Genomic DNA, 25,765 nt, shown 5'->3' with positions numbered 1-25,765 from the left:
ATAATTTCGTACAAATAGGCAAGAGCTTCTGAACATGAATACCAACCTAAATATATGATAAACATCGATTACTATGAGGTTGCTTTTTCTCCGATGAATAACGAAAGCTTCGTGTCAATACTGGCCTGGATGTTGCTTCAATCTATGAGAAGAGGGTGACCGTTTACTTAGCAAAATTATATATACAACAAAATTTTCATATTTCATTGGTGGACATGGTCCAAACCCTTTGAACAATATTTAATCGTCCTAAATAATACGTGAAGCGAATAATAATAAGATTTACAAAAAACGGTGGAGCAATTCTTCCCGATAGACTTCAGTCAGTAAAAAAAGTATTTTGAATGGGTATAATAAAACGGTGACACACATACGTGTAAACACATACCAATTTGCCTACGCTGTTATTATAGTATAGGAGGCGAATTGAATTGCTATACATTATTTACTAGGAATATATTTTGTTGCTGTGTATAAGCGTCAGCAGTTACAATTCCATCACACTGAGCATTTTTATCTCGCACGTTATAATTTGGACCCCAAATTTTACATACAAGCTAATATCTTATATATATATATATATATATATATAATATATATACATGTGTATATATTTGAGAGAAACACATTGATTCTCCGCTGTTAGAAGAATAGACTGACAATTAGATACAAACGATTCATACAGCGACGAATCTCGCACTGATGCAGTAGATACTAGACTTCCGCTTTTTAGATAGTTTCAAAAATTCGATCAAGTAACCCAATCACGACAAAAAATAAAAATTCATTCAATCACAGAAATAACTTCAAAATTGTTATTGTATGAAAATTCGATTAAACCATAATTCAACTTTTTTCCCGGTTACTTTACAAAGTAAAATTTCACACGAATTGGAAAATATATTCGAAAACTTTAAGGTCAACTTTTACAAATATTTCAAGCTCGCCTAGGATGCGTAAAAACAAAAATTTTATATAAACCGTCGGCTTCGATAAAAACTTGCAGTATACTTAGTCTATTTGACCTTAAATATGCATTTACTGATACTGGAAAAAAATTTCCCCACAAATTCTATTCTAATGATTCAACCACGTTATATTACAATAACAATAGTAAAGAAAAGTTGATCGAGTACTTGACCATAAATATACGCTAAGGAATGTCGAGTATGCACTGAGAAAAATTTCATCTGTTGTGTTGACTTGAAAATGCTAGTAAATTGGGTGTCGTTACGATAAGGGTTTAAAAAAAAAATGTGGCACAAATAACTATTTAGTCTGACTACGGTTGTCGGCACGGTATTTTCTCATTATAATGTGAACAATGAGTCTTGCCTAAACATGAATCTATCGTGTCACAAAAACACACAGAAATAGCCAAGAACTTTGTAGCAGTTAAAACTAGAAATTTTTCTCGGGTGTATTAAAATTTCACCTCGAACAGCGAATTTCATAACGCTTGAACTGTGTTGAATGATTTTACTTGAGTGCAGGAAAGCCTGTAACACATACACACGCGGAGTCAAAACGTCCACCGTATTAATGTTTATATATATATATACGTCTGTACATGTATATATATACGACTGTACAATCGATATCTTAGGCAAGAACCAGGTGTTAAAGATGAGCCAGCACTTCGACGGCAGTAACGGGAGGGGTTTGGTCCCCACTGAGAATGACCGGCTCAGATTCGGTCTGGACGATCCTGACGAGATTCGCGTCCTTTTTAGATGGCACCTGGAGAGTGGCGGTCGGCGTCGGATTCGGTCGGCCACAGTAGCTGGGCGGTCTGCTCTCACGTGTCGTTCCTCCCAAGGCAGCGACGCTACCCGCATTCGACCTATAAGTTGGCGGCGGCGACGACGTCGGCTGTAAACGATCCAGGAGAAGCAGTCGAAGTCGATACTCCTGCATGCTGGCCTGTGGATCATTAATTAAATGCTTTAGATTAGTCAGGTGCAAAAAAAATTTCAACGAATGATTTAAGATTCGGGTTATTCTCTGCTTAGAGATTATTTTCCTTTGATGCGTCACTCGTAGTAGTCTTTAAGAAAACCTATCGGAAACGGGAAATAAAATTATCAGAAACCTAATAAATTTATCGAATTTCATCGGTCTTTGATTAAGAATTCACAGAAGCCAATAAAATGTGTATCAAATTTCATGAGAACGTACAAAACAGTTTCCAAGTTATGGTGTAAAAAGTATTAAAAATCGACGTTATTTTGAGACAATTAGTGCAGTTGAACAATTATGATCATTTTTCAATTTTCTAATTAAATTTGATTCGATTAGCGTCAGCGTAACTTGGAATCCTTTCATTTCCTCTTACTGTCGCGTCAACACTTTTTTGACCAGACTGTACTAGTTGTAGTCTGTAGTAGATACCTACTTGCATCCTTCAATTTTTCAGCACATTTTCTCATAAACATTGGAAAATTAGAGTTAAAGTGAAAGGTTTTTAGTGCTATGCTTCCCAATACTTGACGTTAATCAAACACTTTCGGTAATATGTTTTTGTTTTTTACTTCCCACAGTTAGGTAACGTTATACGAAAAAAAAATTGGTATCGTTTCACCTGTTTCTCGAACAAATATCTGAAAACTTAAGTCGTTGATTTGAAATCGTATGTATTCTATATTTTGAAAAGGGATCGATCCAAGTGTACATACACTATCTATAAATTTTATAAGTTTTCGAGAGAAAGATAAAAATAAATCTAATACAGAGTGTAATTAAAGTGAAATAAAACAGAGTCTAAAAAAAAAACAATAATTTTGAAAGAATATACATTTTCTGTTGTAACAGCGTTTATATACCGCAGATGTTAATTCGAGCGACGCGATAGCCTGACGTTTTTTGAAAGTAAGTAAAACGAAGGAGGTGAGAGATGTGGTTCATAGATTTGTCATGCCTGGCGATGCGAGCCGGTAGGGCAGACCAGCATCTGAAAAACGAACGAAGGTCGAACCCGAAATGGGCATCAATGGCCCTAAACCCGAGAGTTTCGTTCCAGGTAATACGAGCTTGTAACAACGGGACTGCTATGAGCGAGGGAAAATATCAAGCTAACCCAAGATCGAATTACACTCACAGGAAACATAAATTTTAATATTTCAATTCTAATACACAAACTGCGCCATTGCTTTTTTTTCAACAAATACTAAAACAGTCTAGTAATAATTGCATAATTCAAAAAATATAGAGTAATTAACGCGCACAATAGAAAGTTATGTACCTAATATGGATTAAAGGATCAGTTTCTGCATAGAATAATATCGCTACGCAAAATGTACTCTTAATTGCATAGATTCAGGCGTATTCGGTAATATCAACCTAGGATTGCATAGATGCAGGCGTATTGCGATAAATCTACCCGGAATTGCATATATGCAGGCGTATTCTCTTAAAATACACAGAATTGCATAGATGCAGGCGTATTTCAATGAAACCTACCCAGAATTAAATAAATGCAGGCATATTCTGTCGAAATGTAGCCCGGATTGCATAACTGGTGAGTGATTTATATCGTATATTGAATTGCCTATCGAACATTTCGACGAAATAAGAGGGTATGGAGTATGCTGTACTAATCGTAAAATAAATACGGTGAAAACAATCGACCTTATACCTATATGTATGCGAAAAGGAGAACCGATCGCCTACTCCTTTCTACTGAATCGGCTTTGCAGCAGTATGACGTCATCAAGGTCAACCGAACATTTCACCGCGGAAGAGAAAGAGTTTAAAAATTCTCCGTTCTTTTACAAGTTCACGAAAAAATAAACACTGAAAAAACGAAAATACATGCAGGAATGTAAAACAAAATGACTACTGACGGTAAACTCAGCTACACCTAACCATCTATCAAAAGTTTTACGAAGAAGAACGTATTATACAATCTTGGCGGAAAAACCCTCCAAAATGGTACCCAAAAAATAATAGTGAAACTCTTATAATACATACACACATATTTATATATATATATATTATAGAAATCGAATAAGAACGTCCTACTAAAATCGCGGCAACGTTCGTAATTTGCCCGAAGCCTCTGCTCCTTTCTGGTGTGTCCGACGACGACGCAGCTAGTCGCAGAAAAGACTTGTGAAATAAATAGCAAAATAATCATATAAGTATATTGTATGTATGTACTTGCCTGATAACTCGGAGGCGGTGGCCTAAACTGAAATTCCGGGTATATCATGGCGGCGTAAGGATGCATGGGTCTAGCCGGTGGAATTCTTCCCGAGATACCCGTGAACCCAAAGAAACTTCCACAGTGTTCCCTGCTGGTAACTCGCCATGCCACCGCGCTCACAGTCACCAGTACCACACCGATACCTGTAACGGAATATCAGAACTAGTGATCGCTGTAACCACACTGCGATCAACAAAACAGTTATCGGGTTAGTTAACCGCGTATTTTCAATTTCAACAATTGACACTAATTTTGGATTGCAAAATTTTTTAGATTGCATACAATAATGTTCATTAATGCCCTGGGCTTCCGGCAAATTTTTTGTCATTGTTGAGCTCGCATTTTGTTTCGGACCGAAAACAAGTTAGCCGGAAGTACAAGGCATTCATTAATGAACATTACTATACATAGCAGCCAACTGTAGTTCAATTTTATGACGGTTGGTCGCCTCGTGCGCATGAAATTTTAGCAGACAACGAAAAGTGAAGCCTTAGAATTTCAGTGTGTGTCGTATAATAACGACACAAAGTCTATCAGGCGTCAAAATATTTGATAAAAGGTGCCATTGAAACGATTGCATCTGTATTAGCATAGCAAAGGGCCGCCATTATCAACGCGTCCTGGACTAACAGGCATTCACGAGGAAAATGTTTTGATGCTATTATAACCTATGTCATGGTACTTATCGGTGCCTGCTGCAGACGATAATATGCACAGTGTGAACGCGTCAATGCGTACATATCGACAGCTATATACGTTCACAGTATTTAACCGGCGAGTTCCCTGGTCATCTGGCACCAAGAATAATTGATTCAACGAAGTCGTGAAGCTGACTGTAGGCATTTTTATATCCTGATAACATGCAACTATGTTCAATTTCATACTTTGAACAATTGAACATAACATAACATCAATGTTTTCAGAACATAAAGTCAAATAACGGCGAATTGTTTATTCGTTAACTTGGGCTTTTCAATGTAATATTATTTCAAATCACAAATGTTCATAAAAAAAAAACGTCCGTCATGTGTGAGACATTGCGTTGCGGAATTTTTAGAAAATGTAGCTGTTTCAACAACCTTTAAAAGGTAAAATATACCAAGACCTTCTATACCTAATTCATTGTAAGTCACTTTAGAGTTGAAAAATAGTGATTTTCTTTGATGTCTCGTTACGTCAAGAAAATGCTGTATATAGTCAGTGCTTACCGACCGCGTTAAATGTCACTTATTTTGACAATCATCAAAGCTAACGCATCACGGATTTGAAAACATCACAATCAGCGCAATTCTACATGCAATGCTAAGTAAAAACATCCAAAAAAAAGTTCTTCTTTACCACTTACAGCAGGAATACATTTCCTGTGCTCATTTTCTCATAAAACCAAAAAGTGTTCACACAGAATTACGCTGATCACGGGATTCTACACTTCAGCGCTGCATAGGCATTGAAAACAGTCAAAATCAGTGAAATTTTACTCGGTCGGTAAAAACTGACTATAGCATCCCCTTAACAATACCAACCTCAACCACCCAACGTACACTTAACTGCGGTGATTCAGTTCGTCTTTTCAGGTTAGATTTGATAATGACATCATCTTTATTTACAGAGATTAAACCTATTTCACACAGCCAGTCGACGGTGGCGCTACGGTCTGATTTTCGACTGTCAAGGTAACCAATTCGCCGAAAAAAATGACCTCTCACAGAATCACTGTGGCCAAGTGTACCCGCGAGTGATCGCGCAACTAAGTTGCGCGACATTCGATCGAACCCATCGCTAGTGTGCGAGGCAGAAACCAGTATTTTGTGATACTCTTTAACGGGTGGCAGAGCTAGGCGTTATTGTGCGGGTGTAGGATTCTGCATTTCTATAGGCCTATGTGCCCCATTGTTCCCAGGCAATTCCAGCTGCTCTCAGGTTTACAACTTGTATATATACATGAATTTAGCCATGATCACTGACGGAGCAAGCAAGCAGAGACAGACAGTCACTGCCAAGCTACTGCTGCACAACGGTTAGAAAGTAAGATAACTAAGCTCTATTCTCCGTCATTGGCATGAGTGCAGCATAGAGCAACGAGTTTGCTCGGTTATTCTGCTAGTTCGCTGCTCTCTGTACCTGCGGCGAACTAGAATCGTACGATATACCTTACAGTCTCTGTACCATCGCCTCGGTGCAAGTTTTATCATCTTGCTGCAGGCTCTGCATGTCATAGTCCACTATATAAATCTCAGCCACTCTCTCTTTGAATTCACATTCACATTTTGCATAAAGCGACACGTTATATTATAATTTATGAATATACTCGCAGGTAGTGTTCCTTCGTCTCTTCTCACCTATACCAAGCTCTTGATTAGACGGAGAAGTTTCAGTGCCTCCTAGTTCGTAGCTAGGCGGATGTGTCAGTCTACCAATTGAAACCCGATCCATGCATACGGTCACTAGTCTCTAAGGATCATTAACAACCGATGATTAACCCTAAGTATATACGAGCAAGTATAGACCCTTGTCATATCGCGTCTGTTCATATCAATCATATCAATACAATTTGCACTTCATTAAACACAGGTATTATTTATTTTTTTCGACATTATGAAAGCGAGGAGAAATGGCACGGGAGAAGATTTGGCATAGATATTACACTCCGTTGGATGATCAATATACATGAGAAATAATGATTCTTATATCTGATTATACTTTTCTAAAATCATTCCTCGCTCTACACCCTGATTGTTTTTAATTGCATAATAAAACATCATCCTGGCACTGATACCTACCTACTGATTTTTCTTGAAGAAGATGATTCTATCTAATTTTGAATGCTAATTCAAACCCTCGATCTGAAAGCTGATATCAAACTATACGAGTGAGGTAAAAATTAAACGCCCTGTAATCTTATATACCGTCGGGAAAAGTTCGTCTTATACAAGAATGACGGTTCGGTTATACATGTATATACGAAAAATCGTAAAATGTGATTAGAAACGGTAATTAGAGCACGCAGTGTCTATTATATATTACTCAACTGTACGCTTCTACTTTACTACCAAGAAAAAAAGAGATTGAAACGAAAAAAAAAAAAAACCCGAAGTAGAAATCGTCCGTAGATAATAACTTTTGCAGAGAAATGAGTATTATAGGTATTATGCCGGGCATTCTAGCTTCGCTCGACCCACTTCCTATAGATCCTCCAAGGCAGTTATAATTTTTATTAGTTTCTATTTTCGCTTTTTAAAATTTTTTTCAACAACCTGACGCGCGTTTAGCCTGAATGTCTAAAACATGTCTTTCCAATTCTTATATGACAATCGTGTTACATATCAACTCGAGAGAAAATCCGATACACCAGAATAGCATGTTTCGCTTCGTATTTCTAGAGTCAGACTAGTTACAGATGAAACAAAATCATACTGAACATGAAATAATTTTCTTCAATTACACTCAGATCTTATAACATATATTCTAAGTGAGTAACTTTGAAATCGTTGCAATGAATATACCTATATTGCGGAAACAAAAGCATTGCAATTTTCTGAAAATGAAAGTGGCTCGTTTTTTCTCTCACTATGATTCTCTAACGCTACTGCTGTGTAATTAGCATTTCCTCTAAGCATTGAACAATACATTTTCCCCCATAAAATTATACATTGCATACATATAATATATATATATATATATATGTACATGTGTTTTACACCAAACTTTCCCTGACCATGCGTATGTGTGTGTGTGTGTGTCTCCATTTATGCGCATCTTACATATACATTTACACCATATCTAAATTATGCAGACTTCGCGCTCACTTAGCTGCAAGTACGTGTGTATAATAACGAACCTTGTGACTAGCTCTGTAATCCCACGTTAATTATCACGGCATCGGAGGCCTGACTCCGATCCAATTTATCGAAATTTAAACACGCGCATTCAATGCAAAGAATAATATGCTCTACATCCAGCCTCTTTTCTGTAAAATGATTTTTAAATCATATCGGTAAGTATTTTTACCACCTATTTTATTATATCTATATTTTATATATTTAAAGAATCTTTCGATATATATCTTTGCGGTTTTTTGCTAGTCTGACAGTATACGAAACGGTCGTCACTACTCGGAAGTAATTATTGCGGTGTAATGTAAATTGTTATTGTTATTGTTAGAAAGAAAATGATTGAAAGAAATCGTGAAATTTGAAAGAATAATCCATTTCCAACAAAGTTGTCGTTCATTTCTCCGCTACTAGATACCGGAATGAGCGGCGCATGCGGATTAAAGTTGGAGTTCAATGTTTGAATCAAATGAGAGTTGTTAACTAGAATATCTCATCACATGCGGCCTCGTAGTGATCGAAAAACTGAAATTGGACCTGATAAGTAATTATTTCCCATCTTCTAAGTATGTTTTTCTCATTTTCTTGGATGTATTAGGATATTTCGCAATAAGATAATTGGAAAGATAATTCTTGTCGCTTTTATTTGATATGTATGGGGGGGCTTGAAATTTTATAAAAAAATTTCGTTTTCCATAATTTTTTTTTTAAATATTTAAAAATGGGTTATATAAACATTATTGAGTATTGTTTTGAATTTTCAAAAATTTTCAAACATTTTTTTTCCCTAACATCTGAAAATCATTTTTATTGTCTTTGGATACGATTAAAAAGAAAGATTCAACTTATTTGAGTCCTCAAAAACTAAGTGTTTCCTTAAGTACCCCCCCCCCCCCCCCCCCGGCCTGTGTTTCTGATGTTTGAATAGCGGGTCAGCAAGATGTGCACATTTTTAAACAAATTTCGACTTGTTCGTGGTTTTCTATGTTCGGATCAAGTTTTTCTGAATTTTTGGAGCCTGACGAAAATTGTTCATAGTTTTTAGGATTTTCATAGTCTAGGTCGACTGTTTCGTGGTTTCCAGATTAAAATGCGATGCAGTAAAGAATTATTGCTTGAAAATATACATTAAAACCCCGATTTTTTCATATTAAAAAAAAAAACAAACAAGAAAACGAAGATGTAAAAAAAAAAATTATTCATCATCTTTGAGCAGTTTTCGTCATTTAAAATACTTGGAACAGCTTACCCCGTAACTTTTTTTGAAAATTTAAAAAACTATTCAAACTTGCTTTGGAATAATCATCTCGAATTTTTAAAATCTGATTTCAAATTTGTAATTAGTGACCACGAAAACACCTGCACAGATGTATTTTCGACCGGATTTGTTTAAATTTGCAAATTTCGTCCACCATATTGCATCCGCCATAAACGTTATCGTTTCTGTATACCTATATTTATACACGAGTTTCTTATACAAATTTTCTTAAACGAAGTTTACTTTCCAATGCGAGTAAGATCTTGTCACGCTTTTTCTGACGGGTTTGACCCACATACCTATTTGTTATATATTCTACGCTGCTCGTAATGCGGGACCAATATTTTTTCCGAAATAAGTAGTGTGTGAAAAACATTAGCTAACTTCAATTCCCAGTTGAATTGTTCAATTTTTTTTTTTGTTCTTTGTCTTAATTACTATATTGCGTAGTAGATTTTCCAGGACGTAAGATATTTTCCCAGTTCTAGTAAGTTACTAAATCCTAAATCGTTTAGCTTGTTGACTCTATATTCGGTTAAAATTCAATTGAAATTGATAAAAAAAAAAAAAAAAAAAAATAATACAATATACAAAAACATGAGTTTAAGGCAATATTTCTTCTCTCGACGTAAAAAAAAGTAAATTTGTCACCTCAGAAAGTCATTTTTAATTCTCAGGATAAAAAAAACTGATATTTTTTCATTATTTTCTATGACAGAAATAAAAATTCCTAAAAAATTTCCGGTTTTCCATAACTTCTTTTAAATTCCCCGATATTTCCAGGTTTCTCAGGATTTCACGTATTTCGCAGTTGCGACGACAACGGAATCTGTACCTGATCCCACGGTACCTACATAAGATTTTTTATAGATACGATGCTGAAGGTTAGGCATATCATAAACAACATTATCGGCGGTCCACGATTGCCGGCAGTATAATAGAAATAATAATTCGCACAATAAGAACTGACGTGCAGTAATTTATATCACGAATAACAAAGTGTAACGCAGTTGCGACGAGAAACATCAGGGCTGAATGGAATTTATAAGGACGAATAGTAGGCATTAAACCATACCACTTTATCATATATACAATACGTAGGTACGAGTGCAGTAATAATGATGCCAACTATGTGGAATTAACAGTTCACTCTGCAGTGTTCATTTTTATTGCGAGTAATTGATGCTGGCCTACTTTGGGTGAAGTAAAATTCGGCGGGCGAACGTTTTGCCGTCGTGTGATGTGCAAGAAATTTCAAAGAGAATATTATACTTCTTTTTTCTTTTCTTTAATTTTGTGGATATGTTGATGAAAGTTCTCTGATTACGTAAGTGCCGGATAAAATAAGGAAGTTTAAAAATTATGAAATTTATCGAAAGATTTTAGAAATTGCCAAAATACTATTGATCGCAAACTCGTTTGACGAGAGTTTTTCCACGCATCGATAAATCTCAGTAATTATACAATATCATGAATAAAAACTGAGAAATTTTTTCGCAGAAAATTTTTATCAAATCCTTTCTCTCTTCATACTTCGGAGGCGAAAATAAAATCAGAATTAGAGTAAAGACTAAAGTCTGATGAGAAGAAAAAAAAACTGTTGAATCAAAAAAAATTAATGCAGAGAATTACTTAGAATTATAAAAAATGATTCACATGTTATGACTAAAATCATCAAGTTGAATTAAATTGAAACGGTCTCTTCTTGATACAGAATTAGATTCTAATTTCACGAATTTCAACTAAAAAAAAAACCAAAATTATAAATAATTATTTTAAAACGTTACAATACATGCATATTTAATTAATTATTACACGACTGCATTTCTCTCGGTGAAATATACGTATTTATAAATATATTGCGAAATATATTAACGATATTCAAGATTTTATTCAAACGGTTTGTCAAATTTTTAACAGCAAAGTAAAATCAGTCCTTCCAATATTTTTCCAATTTTAAAATAGATAGTTTTGAAACATTACGACTGTATTGTTTCCGTGTATTATTAATTTTTTGTACCGATGAAGTAACACATTCGAGTCGAAATCTGGTGATGACATTTTGCCGAAGAATGTTAATTCAAAGGTTAGTTGAAAAGCTTTCGAATAGCCGAACAACATACTGACGGTGTTGAGTTTTCGGTTTTTTTTTGTGTTTCTTTTTTTTTTTTTTTTTTCCCCCTCGTGCAAGTCCTCCACTGAATTATAGAGTGTATAGTACAAAATTATACAGATGAATAGCTGCATCTACATATCACGAGACAGTATTCAGATTTCATAAAGTAAGAAAAAGAAAAAAAAAATGAATAATCCCACGCGTGTTAATTACGTGCTAATAACAATAATAATAAATTTTCAAGCAAGGTTGAAACGCGCAAAGTCTTGCAATGGGTTTATAAAATGTGTTCAGTATGAATGCACATATATTCGTATTTATAACGTTCAAAGAAAAAAATAAATAAATAACAATAAAAATAACAATAAAGTCATTTTACCTCATGGGAAGTAAAATAATTTGACCTAAAAATTGTGCAAAAACTGTTGCTGAACGTGATACGTAGAGGTGTGCTTATATCACTTGATCTTTACTAAAGTTACAACGAGAAACATGAATAATAAAACAATAATAACAATAATAATAATAATAATAATAATAATAATAATATTACAACGACGACGACAGAATTCTCAGCGTGTAACCCGCTCGTCAATGACAAAGCCGGCCAGCGGCAGTATCCCAGCGATAGTTGAATGAATGAGAACGTAATTAAATCCACAATGTGGAGAACCCCAAGTTCAATTAAGAGGCGTCTAAACTTTGTTTAATTACACCATAATATATATATTACACTGCGGGCAGATAACCGTACATAAAACTGCAGACGTCCTTGAAAGATAAAATGGTGGTTAAAAAAAAAAAAAAAAAAAAAGTATTTTACGGTAATTTCGTAACGTTAGTTGATCACGTTCTTCATATGTTTTTCTACCTTCAACCTTGATTTATACGCTATTATAATGCATATACATACCTACTATTTTTATTTATATTATAATCCCCCCCCCCCCCCCCCCCCCCCGGTCAGGCATGATTAAAAAGAGTGAAAAATAAACTCAACTGGAAATATTATATCACGAAGCTTGCCAAGGGAATAAAGGTTCGTCAAGGATTTTTAGAAGAAGACTACGAAGTTAACGAAGAGTAAAATAAAATGTGCAAGTTTCGCTAGAAATTATTTATACATATTATAATTCGAACGGAAACAGCAGCTTATGGCGTGGTCAAGATGCAACTTGATAATAAAAATGAAACTAAATGGTTTTCTTTATCTGTATGGGTGAATAATTTTTTCTTCACTTTTTTCCGGGTACGATGCTTGGAAATAAACAGTGTTTTGTAGTATTATTCCTAACTGTAAGAACTCAAAGCGGAAAAAAGATATAACGCTGTTGTGAATAATTTGTTATATTCAACATAAAAAATCAGTGAATCATCAATCCAACTTCTTTTATTTATATATATTTATATAAAAGAAATTTTTGTACAGTTATTCAATGATTCCTGACAATAGAAATCAGAGCTAGAATATATTTGAAACATTATTATAAAAACCGAGTCATTTTGCTAAAAAAAAAAAAAAAAAAAAAATATTGGCGCACATTGTTACACATATACCGAGTGTCCATGAAAAAAGTGCGCACCTTATGCGCGTGCGTTAAGTCCTTCGATTTCATTGGCAGTCATCAACAGTCACCGCCTGATTGAACAACCGACGCAACATCAATCGTGACTGTCAGAAAATATCCCTAGAAACCGACAGTTAGCTGTGGGCTCCTAGGGACATTTTCTGCCTATCGCGATTGGTGTTGCGTCCGCTGCTCAATCAGGCGGTAACTGTTGGCCAATAAAATTCGAAGGATTTAACGCACGCGCGTAAAACGCGCACTTTTATCATGGACAGACGGTATTATATATATATATATATATATATATATATATATATATATATATATATATATATATATATATATATATATATATATATATATGCTTGCACGTCCCCACACACATGTAAATGTGTATTTATATGTATTATATGTATGTACGTGCAGGCCGCGTTTTACAGTTAACGTAGGTATATTGACGTTACTCTTTATGGTTACCTCATTCACCTCCTATATATGAGGTAACTGGACTTTGCAGGTAACCGTAGGATGAAACGAGATGCAACTACGTGCAGAAGAGGAACGAGTATATATGGGTACATTATAAATATATACACTTTGAGCGTATATTACAAGTTCACATTGCGAACACGCGTGTTTATCTCAAATGTATCGCCGTCCACTTTCAACCGGTTTACTCGTATAATGTAAACAAATTAGCACCATTGCATGATGTATGCATACCTGTTCCCTTCAGTCACACATAGTATTCTGTGGTTTTGAGATCGTTAATAACGAATCTGAAATTAGATTTAAAAAAATTCAAGATGGTGAATCCAATTGGCTGATAAAAATTTCAAATTCAATCATATCTGGTCAAAAAAACTTCATGCACGGGTTTTTGGGGTATCGCTGATTGGATTCGACATGCTGAATTTTCAAAATTTAAATTCAGATTCGTAATCAGCGACCTCAAAAACCCCTGGACACAATTTTTTTTTTCCGGATTGGATCGAATTTGAAATTTTCGTCCACCATATTGAATCCACCATCTTGAATTTTTAGCCCCACGAACTTATAACTTACGTAAAACATGTAGTAACTTTCTTGAAAATGAATTATTCCTTAAATCTTTACGATTTTTTTCAATCAATTTGTTTCTGACAGTAATGATTAACATTATGTCTCAATAATTACTCAATTACAATTAGATATAATAATACAAAAGGTATATATAACAACTGCATACCCTGTTTATATAAAATCCCACTTGATTAGCTGGATTTAACGACCTTATCGTTTTACATAATTAATTTTTATCCTTTCAACACTTTTCCTGACGACTGAAGTTACGATTTCGTCATAACTGCATTATGTACAGAGATGTTTTGAAATTTTTTCGAAGGTCGGGTTAGTTACACATTTGACCATAGGAATATTATACAGAGACCCCGAGGCCCAAATGAATCTATAATACATTTCACTGTAGACAATTAGACATACATGATTCCAACATCTCGAAAAATATCCAATAATGCACCTAAAGTTGTATAACGCGTAGATAATATGTTATTATCCTATGTCGCCGTGTTTTTAAAAATTGCTCAACTTCTCGAAAAAGAAATCTACAATCTCGAATAATAGTAAAATGGATGAAACTTTTTATTCTTGATATAAAAAAAAAATTTTAGTTGTAAGAATAAATATAATTGTGATAATGGCTCGAACGAAATTGATCAGTCAAAATCTAATCGATTCTAAGTGAAAGCGAGCGGAAGTAGAAATCGATTTTTATAATAGAAATCCAATAAGTTGAAAATTGGGAAGAATCGCATCGAGTGAGACTAAAATCATAAAAATCCGTTCCTGTCTTCGTATAGTTACTATAAATTAAGTGGCAGCGCTAAAAAATCCCTAGGATAGAGGCAGAGCTAAGTCATGAACTGATTAACGCAAAAAAGATAAAAGATTGTCGGGAGCACGGAGAGCTAATAACGGAATTACAAAAGATACTTTGAATTTATTTTGCACATAAGTTACAGGCAACGCTTACGAGAGTCGTCGTCGTGACTAGATGAGTTAAAGCAGTACGTCCAATGTTAGAAAATAAAAAGTTACTAGCACCCGTCCCATCTAACTATTGCCTATCAAAAGTCCCTAGCGGTTCCGTCGGTAAAGTCGATGACAACTATCTATCTTCAACACTCTCCGTAAAGGCAAAGACGCGAGAAGTTGGAAGTAGTAAAAAAATGATATTTAGTGACTTTAGTGAAAGAGCGCAAACTGGCGTTAATAAATTTTTATACACATTGTGTATATATTTATTTAAATAGAATGCAATTGCAAACAGGATGCGCATTGCGATTGCGGTGTAGGGTACTGTTCGCGAATTCACATGCTTTCTTTGAGCACTATTACTAGACGAATAGACAAAACAGCTGGTGGAGCGTAGATAGGATACCTTCGACACCGCCGCAAGCGGTCTACCATGAACGTTTTTAAAACCCACGTTTCCTGCTCTGACGTACCTAAACGGAGTTTTAATTTCCTGCGTTTAAATTTCATTTCACACAAGTGTTATAGATGCAGATAGATGTACATACACGTATGTTGGTACATGAATGTAAATTGTGGCCCTGCGACGAATTCATGCACTGCTACCGCCTATTGTTTATAAGAATTGGTTTGTTGTTTTTATCAGCGAATGTTTCTCATTGTCAGTTGTGTATAATATTATTATATTTAGCTATGAACAATAGTTAAAATAGGGAAACTGCAGGGCGAATAAAAGAAAAAAATTTAGAATGTCGACTGAATGACCCTAAAAAATGGATTGAAATGGTAATAAAATAAATCACGCTGTGAGAGTCGTTGTTTTCGATACTTCAGAATAATTTTAGATTTGAAAAATGTTGGTTTGAAAAAATTTCGTTAATTTAATTATTGTACACTATTATTACAAAATTCTATTTCTTAAACCTAAACACAAACACGTAAAAATTGAGTAAAAAAAAAAAAAAAAAAATACGCGGGGGCGTCGTCATTTCAAAAAGAAGATTAAAAAAAAAAATCAGCTGGGATTATGTAACGAAGCCAGAATAAGGAATCGAGAAAAGAAAAATGACGTGTCGGAGCCTAGAAGAAGAGATATACTCACCAATCATGAGTAGGGCGACGGCAATGTGGTCGCGACCGGTGGCCCGTAAGGCCCCAAGTAAGGCCCCTGCGCCTGCACAAACAAGGCCCACGACTCCCACTCCTAGAATGGACCAACGTACCGGCGGAGAACCAAGTCCGCAGCATTGCTTCGGCACAGAGTCCCTGCAAAACGCATCATGAGTTTCACATATTCGCGGTGATCGATTCAACAATAATTTTCTAATAATATAATAATGGTGGTTACAAATGAACCGACAACAATTATTATTATAATCTGTAAGATTTGCGAAATAACAAGATTTGTCTTAAGAAACGAATCGTTGCATCAACATTATACGTTATAAAGTTCAATCTCATCAACTAGCTCTTGACTGATTTCGGTGAAAAAAAAAAAAAAACGTTAAACAAAAAAAAACTTTTTACCATCGTCTAAACTTTTGACAAAAATTATTCATTTTTCTGACAACAGGTTTGTTAGTCAGTGTCTTCTGAGTGAAGAACGTTTATTCACACGGAAATGAAGAAACTTATTCAGTTTTTTTAAGTTTGTACAGTTTTGGAAAATAATTACTCCTCACAATTTATTTACTGTCAAGGCAATTCTGGATGAAATAAAATATTATGCTTGATTTACAAATTAGATAAAATTCGAACGAAAAATGATGAAGTTATTAGATAATGATACTGTGCGAAACTTTTCATGCTACGTGCACTTCCGGCCTGAAAATATGCTGATGGTTACAGTACACTGTGGTTTTAAAGAGTTGACCACATTTTCTTATTGCTTTTATAAAGCGTAGAATTTATCTCGAAAACGATGGCAGTGGTGACTGAAATGCAAGTTTCGAAATGAACGAAATCCTTGGATCGAGGGCTCTATAATCACTATAAATTTCAGGATTTCCAAAATATTGATGAGGTCAAAGTTACTGACGTTGATGTAACGAAATGTTGAAAGAAAAGTTGTTGCTATAGAATTTTGTAAAATATAATTTCAATTAATTTTGTACTACGCGGTTCCTAAATTTCACACGATTCTCAAGTTCCTAGAAATATTTCCTAACAATAATTACGTCACGAATTTCAAAATTTCAACCTGCAACATTAAATAGATATTTCCTGTATCTAAAATATTTAAAGTCAGTAACAAAACAGACTATAACTTTGTATGATCGATCAAAAGTATATATCGAAAGAAATTTCCAATTGTCGTTACTATGCAGATTGTAACTATCATCATTATTTACGCTGACTGAAAAATATAGTTCTGACTACAAAATAACTATTATTTCTAATAACGGTCACTCGTACTATACTTCCTTGCAACTATTGCTATAATTTAATATTGCCGCAATGATGAATTGAGGTTAAGGTCTTATTCAACTATAACAACAAAAGACAGTAAACTAAACAAACAGATTACATGTATAGTAATGACAAATGTGATGAAACTGAATATTTACTCGTACCAAATTTTCCTGTAATTTAAAAAATATCGTAAACCGTTAATGTATGTAACTCATTCTACTAGAATTTTCTAACAACCGTAGCGTAATTAAAAAATTATTTTATTTTTATGTATGCACGTAGTTAAATACTGTATATATACCCATACACGAGTACACGTCTGATGGCCTCACGTGGGCAAAGGATTGACCCAGTGACACAGACTCACCGGAGTTCGGGCAGCCCGACCGACCGACCGACGCGACGCCCCAGCGTCTCGACGCCGTTCTTTACTCTTTTATTTGTAGATTATACGGTACTAGCAGCCCGTCACAGCTCCATCCTTACCCAAATTTAACGTAATAAAATGAAAATTCTATTCAGATCAACCAAATTTACTTGCAGTTAAGAATATTTGTACAAAGATTATTAACATCTGACCTAACCTAACCTAACCTAATTTATATCTACAGGAGTTTAGTCAGTGCTCACATAAACGTGTGATGCCGTTTCGACTTGGCTTACAAATATCGTTAGATCTCCAAAAAAAAAAAAGAAGACAGAATGTTTATATAGTTTATAAACTATATGTTAATATTGTAGTTTAATGCGCATGCGCTACAATCCAAGCGCAGTTGTTTGCCAGGGTGACCAACAGAATTCGCCAGCTGACGAAACTTTTATGCGAACTATCGTTTAAATTTATGACGATTGGTCACCCTGGCAAAGAACTGCTCTCGAACTGTAGCGCATGCGCATTAAATTTTAGCAATGGACGGAACGTACTCTCGTTTAAGAGTGCATTCCGTACGTATATGAGTGAAGCACAAATATCAATTGAAAATAAGTAAAATATAATTCCCAACGATGAAAGGTAACTGGAAGATGATATCTTGGCTAGAGAAACAGTAAACATCTAAAGAAGAGAAGATGACCGTCGAACCTTGTTCGGGGGCCTTAGACCAACGATATATACGGCCCTGCAATGCCTGTCCACGATGATCTCGATATAACGGGTTAATTTAACAGAACGGAGAAGAGTCGTAGAAACGAATTACGCGTACGTGTAACTTGTAGATGCAGGATTGTGTATGGGGCATTCCACAAGAAATAAATATGGCCACAACCCTGACCCTCTCAAAACCGGTTCAAATTTTGTCAAATATTTCTCTTTCAATAGTTGATCGAAGTATGTACAAGTTCTTGTAGATTATATTCGATATTGGATTGAATTATACGACTCAGAAATTATAGATCATGCAGCAGAAGATAGTTGAACACGAAAGATATTCGCTTTCAAATTTGAGTTTGAAACTCGGAATCGGTAAAGAAAAAAAAAAAAAAGAAAAAAAAAATACAAATTGAAAAAAAAAATCCTGTCATCCACGAATTTCGAGCTATACTCAACTGAAACTCGGAAATTTATCGATTGTTGCATATACATATATATTTTACTGGCTGCTGAAGTTCAACGTCTTCGAATAACGTTGAGAAATCGAGTTCGTATCGATCAAGTCGTTCTTTCGAAATTCAGGATATTACACAATAATTAGTCTATCGACTAACACTCAGCGGTCTGTATAAACCGGAAATGTCAGAGGTCTGAAGAGTTCCGTGAAATATCTTTACCCACAAATTATACGACTTAATGAATTTTCAACCGTAAATTTCATTCGAATTGCACTCGCGTAACTTCCCACTTCCAGGATTTCCACATTTTTTCTTTAACGCATTGCGCCTATACCCTGAGAAGCAGGAAGCTGTCGCAGCTGCACCCAAAATGCATCACCGTTTCCATATAGCTCTTGCAAATGTTGATTTTAACTGATTGTGATTTATGGCGGGGCGCGCTGATTTTCGACCGTGTTTAAAATACACCTTTCATACGCATACACTTGATATATATACTTACGTATGGATATGTATATACGTACGTGTATATATTGCGTAGATAACTCTTGCGCGCGCGCGCGTCTTCGCGTTAAAGAAACTATAAGAAACTGGGAATAGGGAAGACCAAAAATAAAACTGGGGCTTTGGTTCTTCTCCGAATGTTCCATGCTTGGGGCTGACATGACTGCAAGTTATAAAAGCTTCTTTTGCCATTGAAAAACCCTTCAGTTATAGTTTTCCTTTTGTCATTAAATTGCTATCGTTTGCAGAAAAATTTCATTTGTTAAAGTTACTAGGTATAGAAACTTTTAGGAAGATTAACATCGTTACAATAACTGTTTGAATACTGTTGTAATTGCAAGAAAAAGAGGTTCGAGCAACCGTTTAGTGCACCACATCATTTCAATTTTTACAGCGTGAAATAGGGTTTAATGATTTCTAAGAGCTTAAGCAAATCATTGAACAATCGAATAATTTAAATCATTCTCTATAACTATTTGAATTATTACTAGGTTTAAGTTGGTAACATTATCGAAACGAAACATTGTGGCAAAAATCACTATTTACCTAATTTTACACTGACTAAGACGATTCAAAAATCGCGAAATAACGGTTTCTCCTCAGCATGAATCTTTACTACTCAACTTCAATACGATGAATTATTCGATTCAATTTTCAATTATAAACACTATCAAGGTTTTACAAAATAACAAATGCCCTGACTTTTTCAGGATTTCGAAAACCATAAAATAAAGTAAAATCTTCTCCAATCGCTAATTTACGATCAATATTAAATTTCATACACCGAAATTAGGAAACGTTTAACGTTTAATTTATCCTTCCGCAAGTTACTTTCTCATTGGGACTTCAAACTTGAATAATATACGCATAACTTGTCATAGGTGTACTTTATTAATAAGAGATTGGTATTTTAGCTTGAAAAGTTACTTTCGCGAACGAGTCTTTGCAATTTATAATCGAATAATTTTTGTTTCAGTGCTATTGGTGAAAGGCCTGGTATTATATGCCAAGTATAGCGAGGGGATCACGAGTCTCGGACAGATTCGTAAATGCCAAATGACAAGACAAGAAACGTGTGCACAAATATCACCGACGACTGCTGCGCGATCATCACTGCTTGCTCTGCCTCACAAAAACAATTTATAAATTTCCGCTAACACCATTTGCATAAGTTTCTCTAATTCGACTCTCTACTAATTCACAGAGAATATTCTGGTAATAGTAAAATGAGTGCTCCTGATTAGCTCGCTAAGCCAATATAATTATGCGAGAGAAATGCCGTGGCAAGTTCATCTCTTTTGGGTAAAATTCCCAATATTTTGTTTGTTTCTTTTTTTACAGTACGATTAAGTTGACTGGATATTTTTTTTTTTTTTTTTTTTTTTTTTTATAAGGCATAAAAATTAATTGCAAATATTTGGATTATTTAATGATACATCTTGTGTACACTTGCTATAAATTTTCAGACAAGGCTCTTGTAGCTACAATAATTTACTATTTCAAGAGAAGTTTATTCAGCTTATAACGAATACTTGAAGGGTTTTCCGCAGGTTTATTAAATAGCATGTCGAGTCAAGCTTGCAGAATATCTGAAGTTCCAGGAGAAAAAAAGTGAGAACCGACACAAGGATATAAAATTATGCAAACTTGAAATCTTCAAATTTCCCCTAACAACTTAAAACAGGTTCAGTTTACTAATAGCTTATTACGCAGCCGGTATGTTGGAGAAATTCAACACATAATGTGACGACGTGCGGGGATTTCTAATATTTCGATGAAAAGGAATCCGTTTTTTTTCAGAAATGGAGAAATTTTTAAAACTGATGTGAAAGATCAGTCGTTAGAAGAAATGTGACAAAATGTATCTGAATATCTTTATATTTTATAAACGGATTAGGAAAATCATAAAATTTAAGAAAAAAACGTCACACTTTTGTGCGGGATTTCGCAAGGAAATTTTTTTGTTCAAAGTTCAAAATCAATTCAAAGTTTTTTTTTTACTTGCAACTTGGTGGTTTTTCCGTTAGATTTCGGGTTTTTATTGGCAACTCTGTTGTTTGTTTGAGGGGGTTAGTGTAAAATCTAGTGATTTTCCGAAATATTGTTGTTTTCAAACAAAAATTATGCAAGTTAAAAATATGTGTTGTTTTTAAGGTGAAAGTTTGTTGGCATCGAGATAATTTCATGTGTTCAGCCAAATATTTGACAACAATTCTTGATTTAGTACTGTAACTGTAAATTATGTATGGATAATTACCGAAACCATCGAGTATTAGCAATAGATTAAATACAAGAAATAATAAAATAATCAGTCAAGAATACTGAAGAGTCTGGTGGTCTTTAGCGGAATCCATGAAGCTCTCTAGCAGGATAATGACAATCTGATTTAGCAACGCTTCACACCACGTTCAAAACACCAACAAATTATCTCCCAGCACCACACTGTCAAATTGATAGTTCGCGTACATTGCAATTGCAATTTTTCGATGCCACTATTTCTGTTTCTAATCGTTGAGGAAGAAGAAGGGGGGGGATTCATTAGTAGTCTAAATCCAGAATTTCGTCTACATTCCGCCATAGCTTCAGCAGTCATCTTAAATTTACGGGGAAATTAATTTTTGTCAAATAACTCGCTCATTCTGAACTTTTGATTAAAAACGGCTATGAATCAACTTGAAGGAAATTTAATTCTACAAGTTTTTCTAAGAGATTTTCCGATTGAAACAAAAAATTTGAGATGGAAGCCGAAGTTACTACAGAATGTAGTCAAAATTCTGAAATTGAACTATCAATGGACCCGTCCCCTTCCTCCACTATTAGTACAAGTCAATTACGGTATCGGAACATTACAAGCTCAGGTGTCCTTTAATCGTAGATAGCCACTGGGCCGTGATAACTCACCTCCCGAAGGCGGAAACGCTGGTTGGCACAGGAAAGGGGAGTCCCAAACTAAGGCCGCCGAGGCCGCTGAGTCCTCTGAGACCAAGGTGGGGCGGCGGAGGGTGAAGAAAGCCTCCCACGGGAGGAACGAGGGGGACCCCGGGGGCCCCCGCGGCGCAGGGCCCACCGGCGTAGTTCGGGGGCACGGAGCAGGTCCTGAGGGCGCGTCTGTGTTGCCGACGCATCCGGCGTTCGCGCCTTCGCGCGTCCCTCGTCTCCTCGTCCTCGTTGCCGTTGTTCTCAGTGCGGTCGATTTCCGCCCTATTGCCGGACGCGTTCGGCCCTTGAGAACCGGCCGCGTCCGTCTGCGCCTCCGTCGAGATGAACGACCTGTTGCAGCCGTTTTGTGTCGGCCCTGCAGCACGAGGAGGCGCCGTTGCCTGATGCTGCTGATGCTGCTGACAAGCCTCGGTGCCGTCGACCGCGATCACGCTCACGGCTAGCTCCCCGGCCATCGCGCGCCCCTGGACATCGGTCGCCAAGGCAACGCCGTCGCCTTACTTCTCGGCCTCTCTTTCGTCGACACACCCTTCTCGCTCGGCGTTGGGCTTGGACAGCTTTCTAGGGATTTTTTTCGGATCGATTCAACGGTGAGAAATCTCCATTTCATTAACGATAGAGATCGTTTTACCGATGCTTCATCTTCCGCAGCTGCTACTTCGGTAATCGTCGTCTCGACGACAGAGCTGCAAGAATTCAGTTTTGATGAAATATTATGTATGGGGTTGTTGAATTTGTATTTTATAATTATTAGTCGAGCATTGTAATCGATATATTTTCAACAAACTAAAACTTTGGAATTGCAACGACTGGAAGATCAGTAAATCGTTACGAAGCTAACGTAACAAAACATTAGTTACAAAATGATTATTGCGCAATTTTAGAATGACTTTAAAGGAGGTGGCTTTGCAAAATATGAGTACATTTTATTTATCATGATTTACATCGTTACAGTAACATATTACACTAACTTCTGATTGAAATGAATGAATGAAAAGAAGAACAAGATAGAATTCTACAGAAACAACTAATCTCCATACTGTGACTTTTTCACTTCATTTCACGTCATTTACATCCCATCACATTTGTAATTGTGCAGTTTTTTTTCTCTACATTCATTTGGTTTCAACCAAAACTTGTTAGTTAAAATGCCACAAGGTATCAGTTGACAAGACAACGTTTGCGAAGACTTTGAAAATTCTAATATTGTGCTATTCGGGTACAATTTATCGAGTTTCCATAATATTTTTGCCAAGTTTTAGTTCTGACAGTAATTGACCGGCCAAACTCGAGGGTGATTGCCTGATAAGAGCCACAGATGTATGAAAATTCACACGAGGTCGGTAAGAAGGTTAATGTATCGAAACGTTGACAAAGAAATTACTACTTTGTACCTTTAGAATAATCAGGCTGAAGTTTGCAACGTTAATGTAATGATGCATTTTTGGCAAGAGTCGTTATTTTGCAACTTTCGGATTAATTCAAACTTAGTAAACTGTTAATACAGCATCAACAAACTGAGATTTCGTAAATTCAACATCTTTCCGGTGTTCTAAGGGTGCAAAATAATAATTTTTGTTTCAACGTTTCGATAGATTAACGTTACTAACTTCAGTCTCGTTTAGAATACCTGAAGAAGTTGAATTTATAAAATCTAAGGTTGTTGATGCTGTATTATTAACAATTTGCGAAACTTCAAGTAATCATGAAGTTACAAAATAACGACTTTTACCAATGATGCATCGTTACATTAACGCTCCAAACTTCAGCGTGATGAAAATTCGATAAATCGAAATTACACAACCGACTTCGAATGTTGTTTACAAAAGCCATAAGCAGCTATATTCAAGCAGTATAATCGCGTACCGCAGAAAAGTACCATTGCAAATTGAAAAAACAATGGAGCGATAACACTCTTTGTCACAGACTCTTTGTACTTGCAGGCTTTACGTATCAACTCGTATAATAGGTGCAAAATCGGATCGCTATTCAAAACAAGAGAGAAGTCAAATAAACTGGGACTAACATAAACTATCCGCAGTTGCATATTAAAAATATATCATTTGTTGGCTATTTTGTCGAGGATAAGTTTCAAGCAGCAAGGACAAATTCGAACTGATCACATGCTCGCACAGACGTCGATCAACGTTTACTTTAATTTGTATCAAGTCCATCAGTTTTTGCAGATTCGTATGCACACCTACGATATCCGTCGTAAAAATATGAGTTTAATGTTTGCTGTACTACTTTATACTCCGTTACCAAATTTGAAGAGAAAAATTGCCTGAAAAAAAATCATAGGAAATAGAAAAAGGAGGAAAAAAAACGCTGACAACTTGACTTACATTAATTATTCGGTCGTTTCTTGGCCGAATGACCAGCGGTATATCCTGTTATGTTCACCGAGCACTGCTGTGGCGGCACAACTACATATACATACATAAGTATTATTATTACCCGGTTGAGAGAAGGATATTTGTGTGAGTTCCACTTGTCGAATAGAGAATGCACAGGCACGAATAATCATGAATACTAGAGTCTCCGTAGGTACCTCACCGCAAAACAGCTCTTGTGATCAGGATTATATTATATTCGGTCGGTGCACTAGTTGCCGTAAGGCGAAACGAGAAAATGCAATCACTCACAATACAACGGTGTAGGTCGAGTCGTGCCTGCACTGCACGACTAACAGGTGGAAGAACTAACTAGTGAGTGAAATAATCCTCCGGCTTGTTTGCTTAGAACTAGAACTTGATTATTCACATCTCCGTAGAACGAGGGTAAAGCATTAATAAAAACAATCCGGAATTACATGCCTTGATTAATTCACCCCAATGTCGAACGGAACGAACGCACTAACACCGAACCCCGACGGCCGCAGGAATCACACTGAAAGTCTACTCTCTAGTTTCCTTCTTTCTCTCCCACCGCGCTACCAGCGGACTCGACCGGGATACCGTCGCCCCCCCCCCCCCCTTCCCCTCAATTCCTGCGCTTTGTGTAGAGGCAGGCACGAGCAGGCTTCCTATGCCTGATACGAAGAACTCGAAACTCCGTTCATCTCGTAGTTCTTAGTCTAGTATAGATACGCAGCATGCACGTGAAGCGACAGGTCATGTGCACGCTAAACTGTAGCATCCTGGGCTGCCGATATTTGGTGTTGAAACCGCATGGTTGAAGTTGACAATAAGTCGCTCCCATCCACTGTTATGCCCTGCATTGACCGTTGACTTCGGTCGTTGAAGGAAGATGCATTTTTTTGACATTCGTTTTTCGTTGTATAATTTCTGTGTATGTACATCTTTTTTGTGCAGGATGAACCAACTTTTTATTCTTTCATTACACAACGGT

The 25,765-nt window shown here is 35.9% G+C and overlaps 1 protein-coding gene across 1 annotated transcript; it reads right to left on the bottom strand.

The window, feature by feature from the left end:
• Positions 1 to 835: 835 nt before the first annotated feature.
• Positions 836 to 25,312, bottom strand: LOC124404995. Its single transcript, XM_046879583.1, has 5 exons — positions 24,760 to 25,312; positions 22,376 to 23,100; positions 16,113 to 16,276; positions 4,163 to 4,347; positions 836 to 1,923 (listed from the first exon to the last, which is right to left on the bottom strand). The coding sequence occupies exons 2-5, from the start codon at positions 22,867 to 22,869 to the stop codon at positions 1,621 to 1,623; spliced, it is 1,146 nt and encodes a 381-aa protein (XP_046735539.1). The 5' UTR covers positions 22,870 to 23,100; positions 24,760 to 25,312; the 3' UTR covers positions 836 to 1,620.
• Between the last annotated feature and the right edge of the window lie 453 nt (positions 25,313 to 25,765).

Source organism: Diprion similis, chromosome 3 (genome assembly GCF_021155765.1).
Source record: "Diprion similis isolate iyDipSimi1 chromosome 3, iyDipSimi1.1, whole genome shotgun sequence".
NCBI lineage: Eukaryota > Metazoa > Arthropoda > Insecta > Hymenoptera > Diprionidae > Diprion > Diprion similis.
This window is presented reverse-complemented; position numbering and strand designations above follow the sequence as displayed.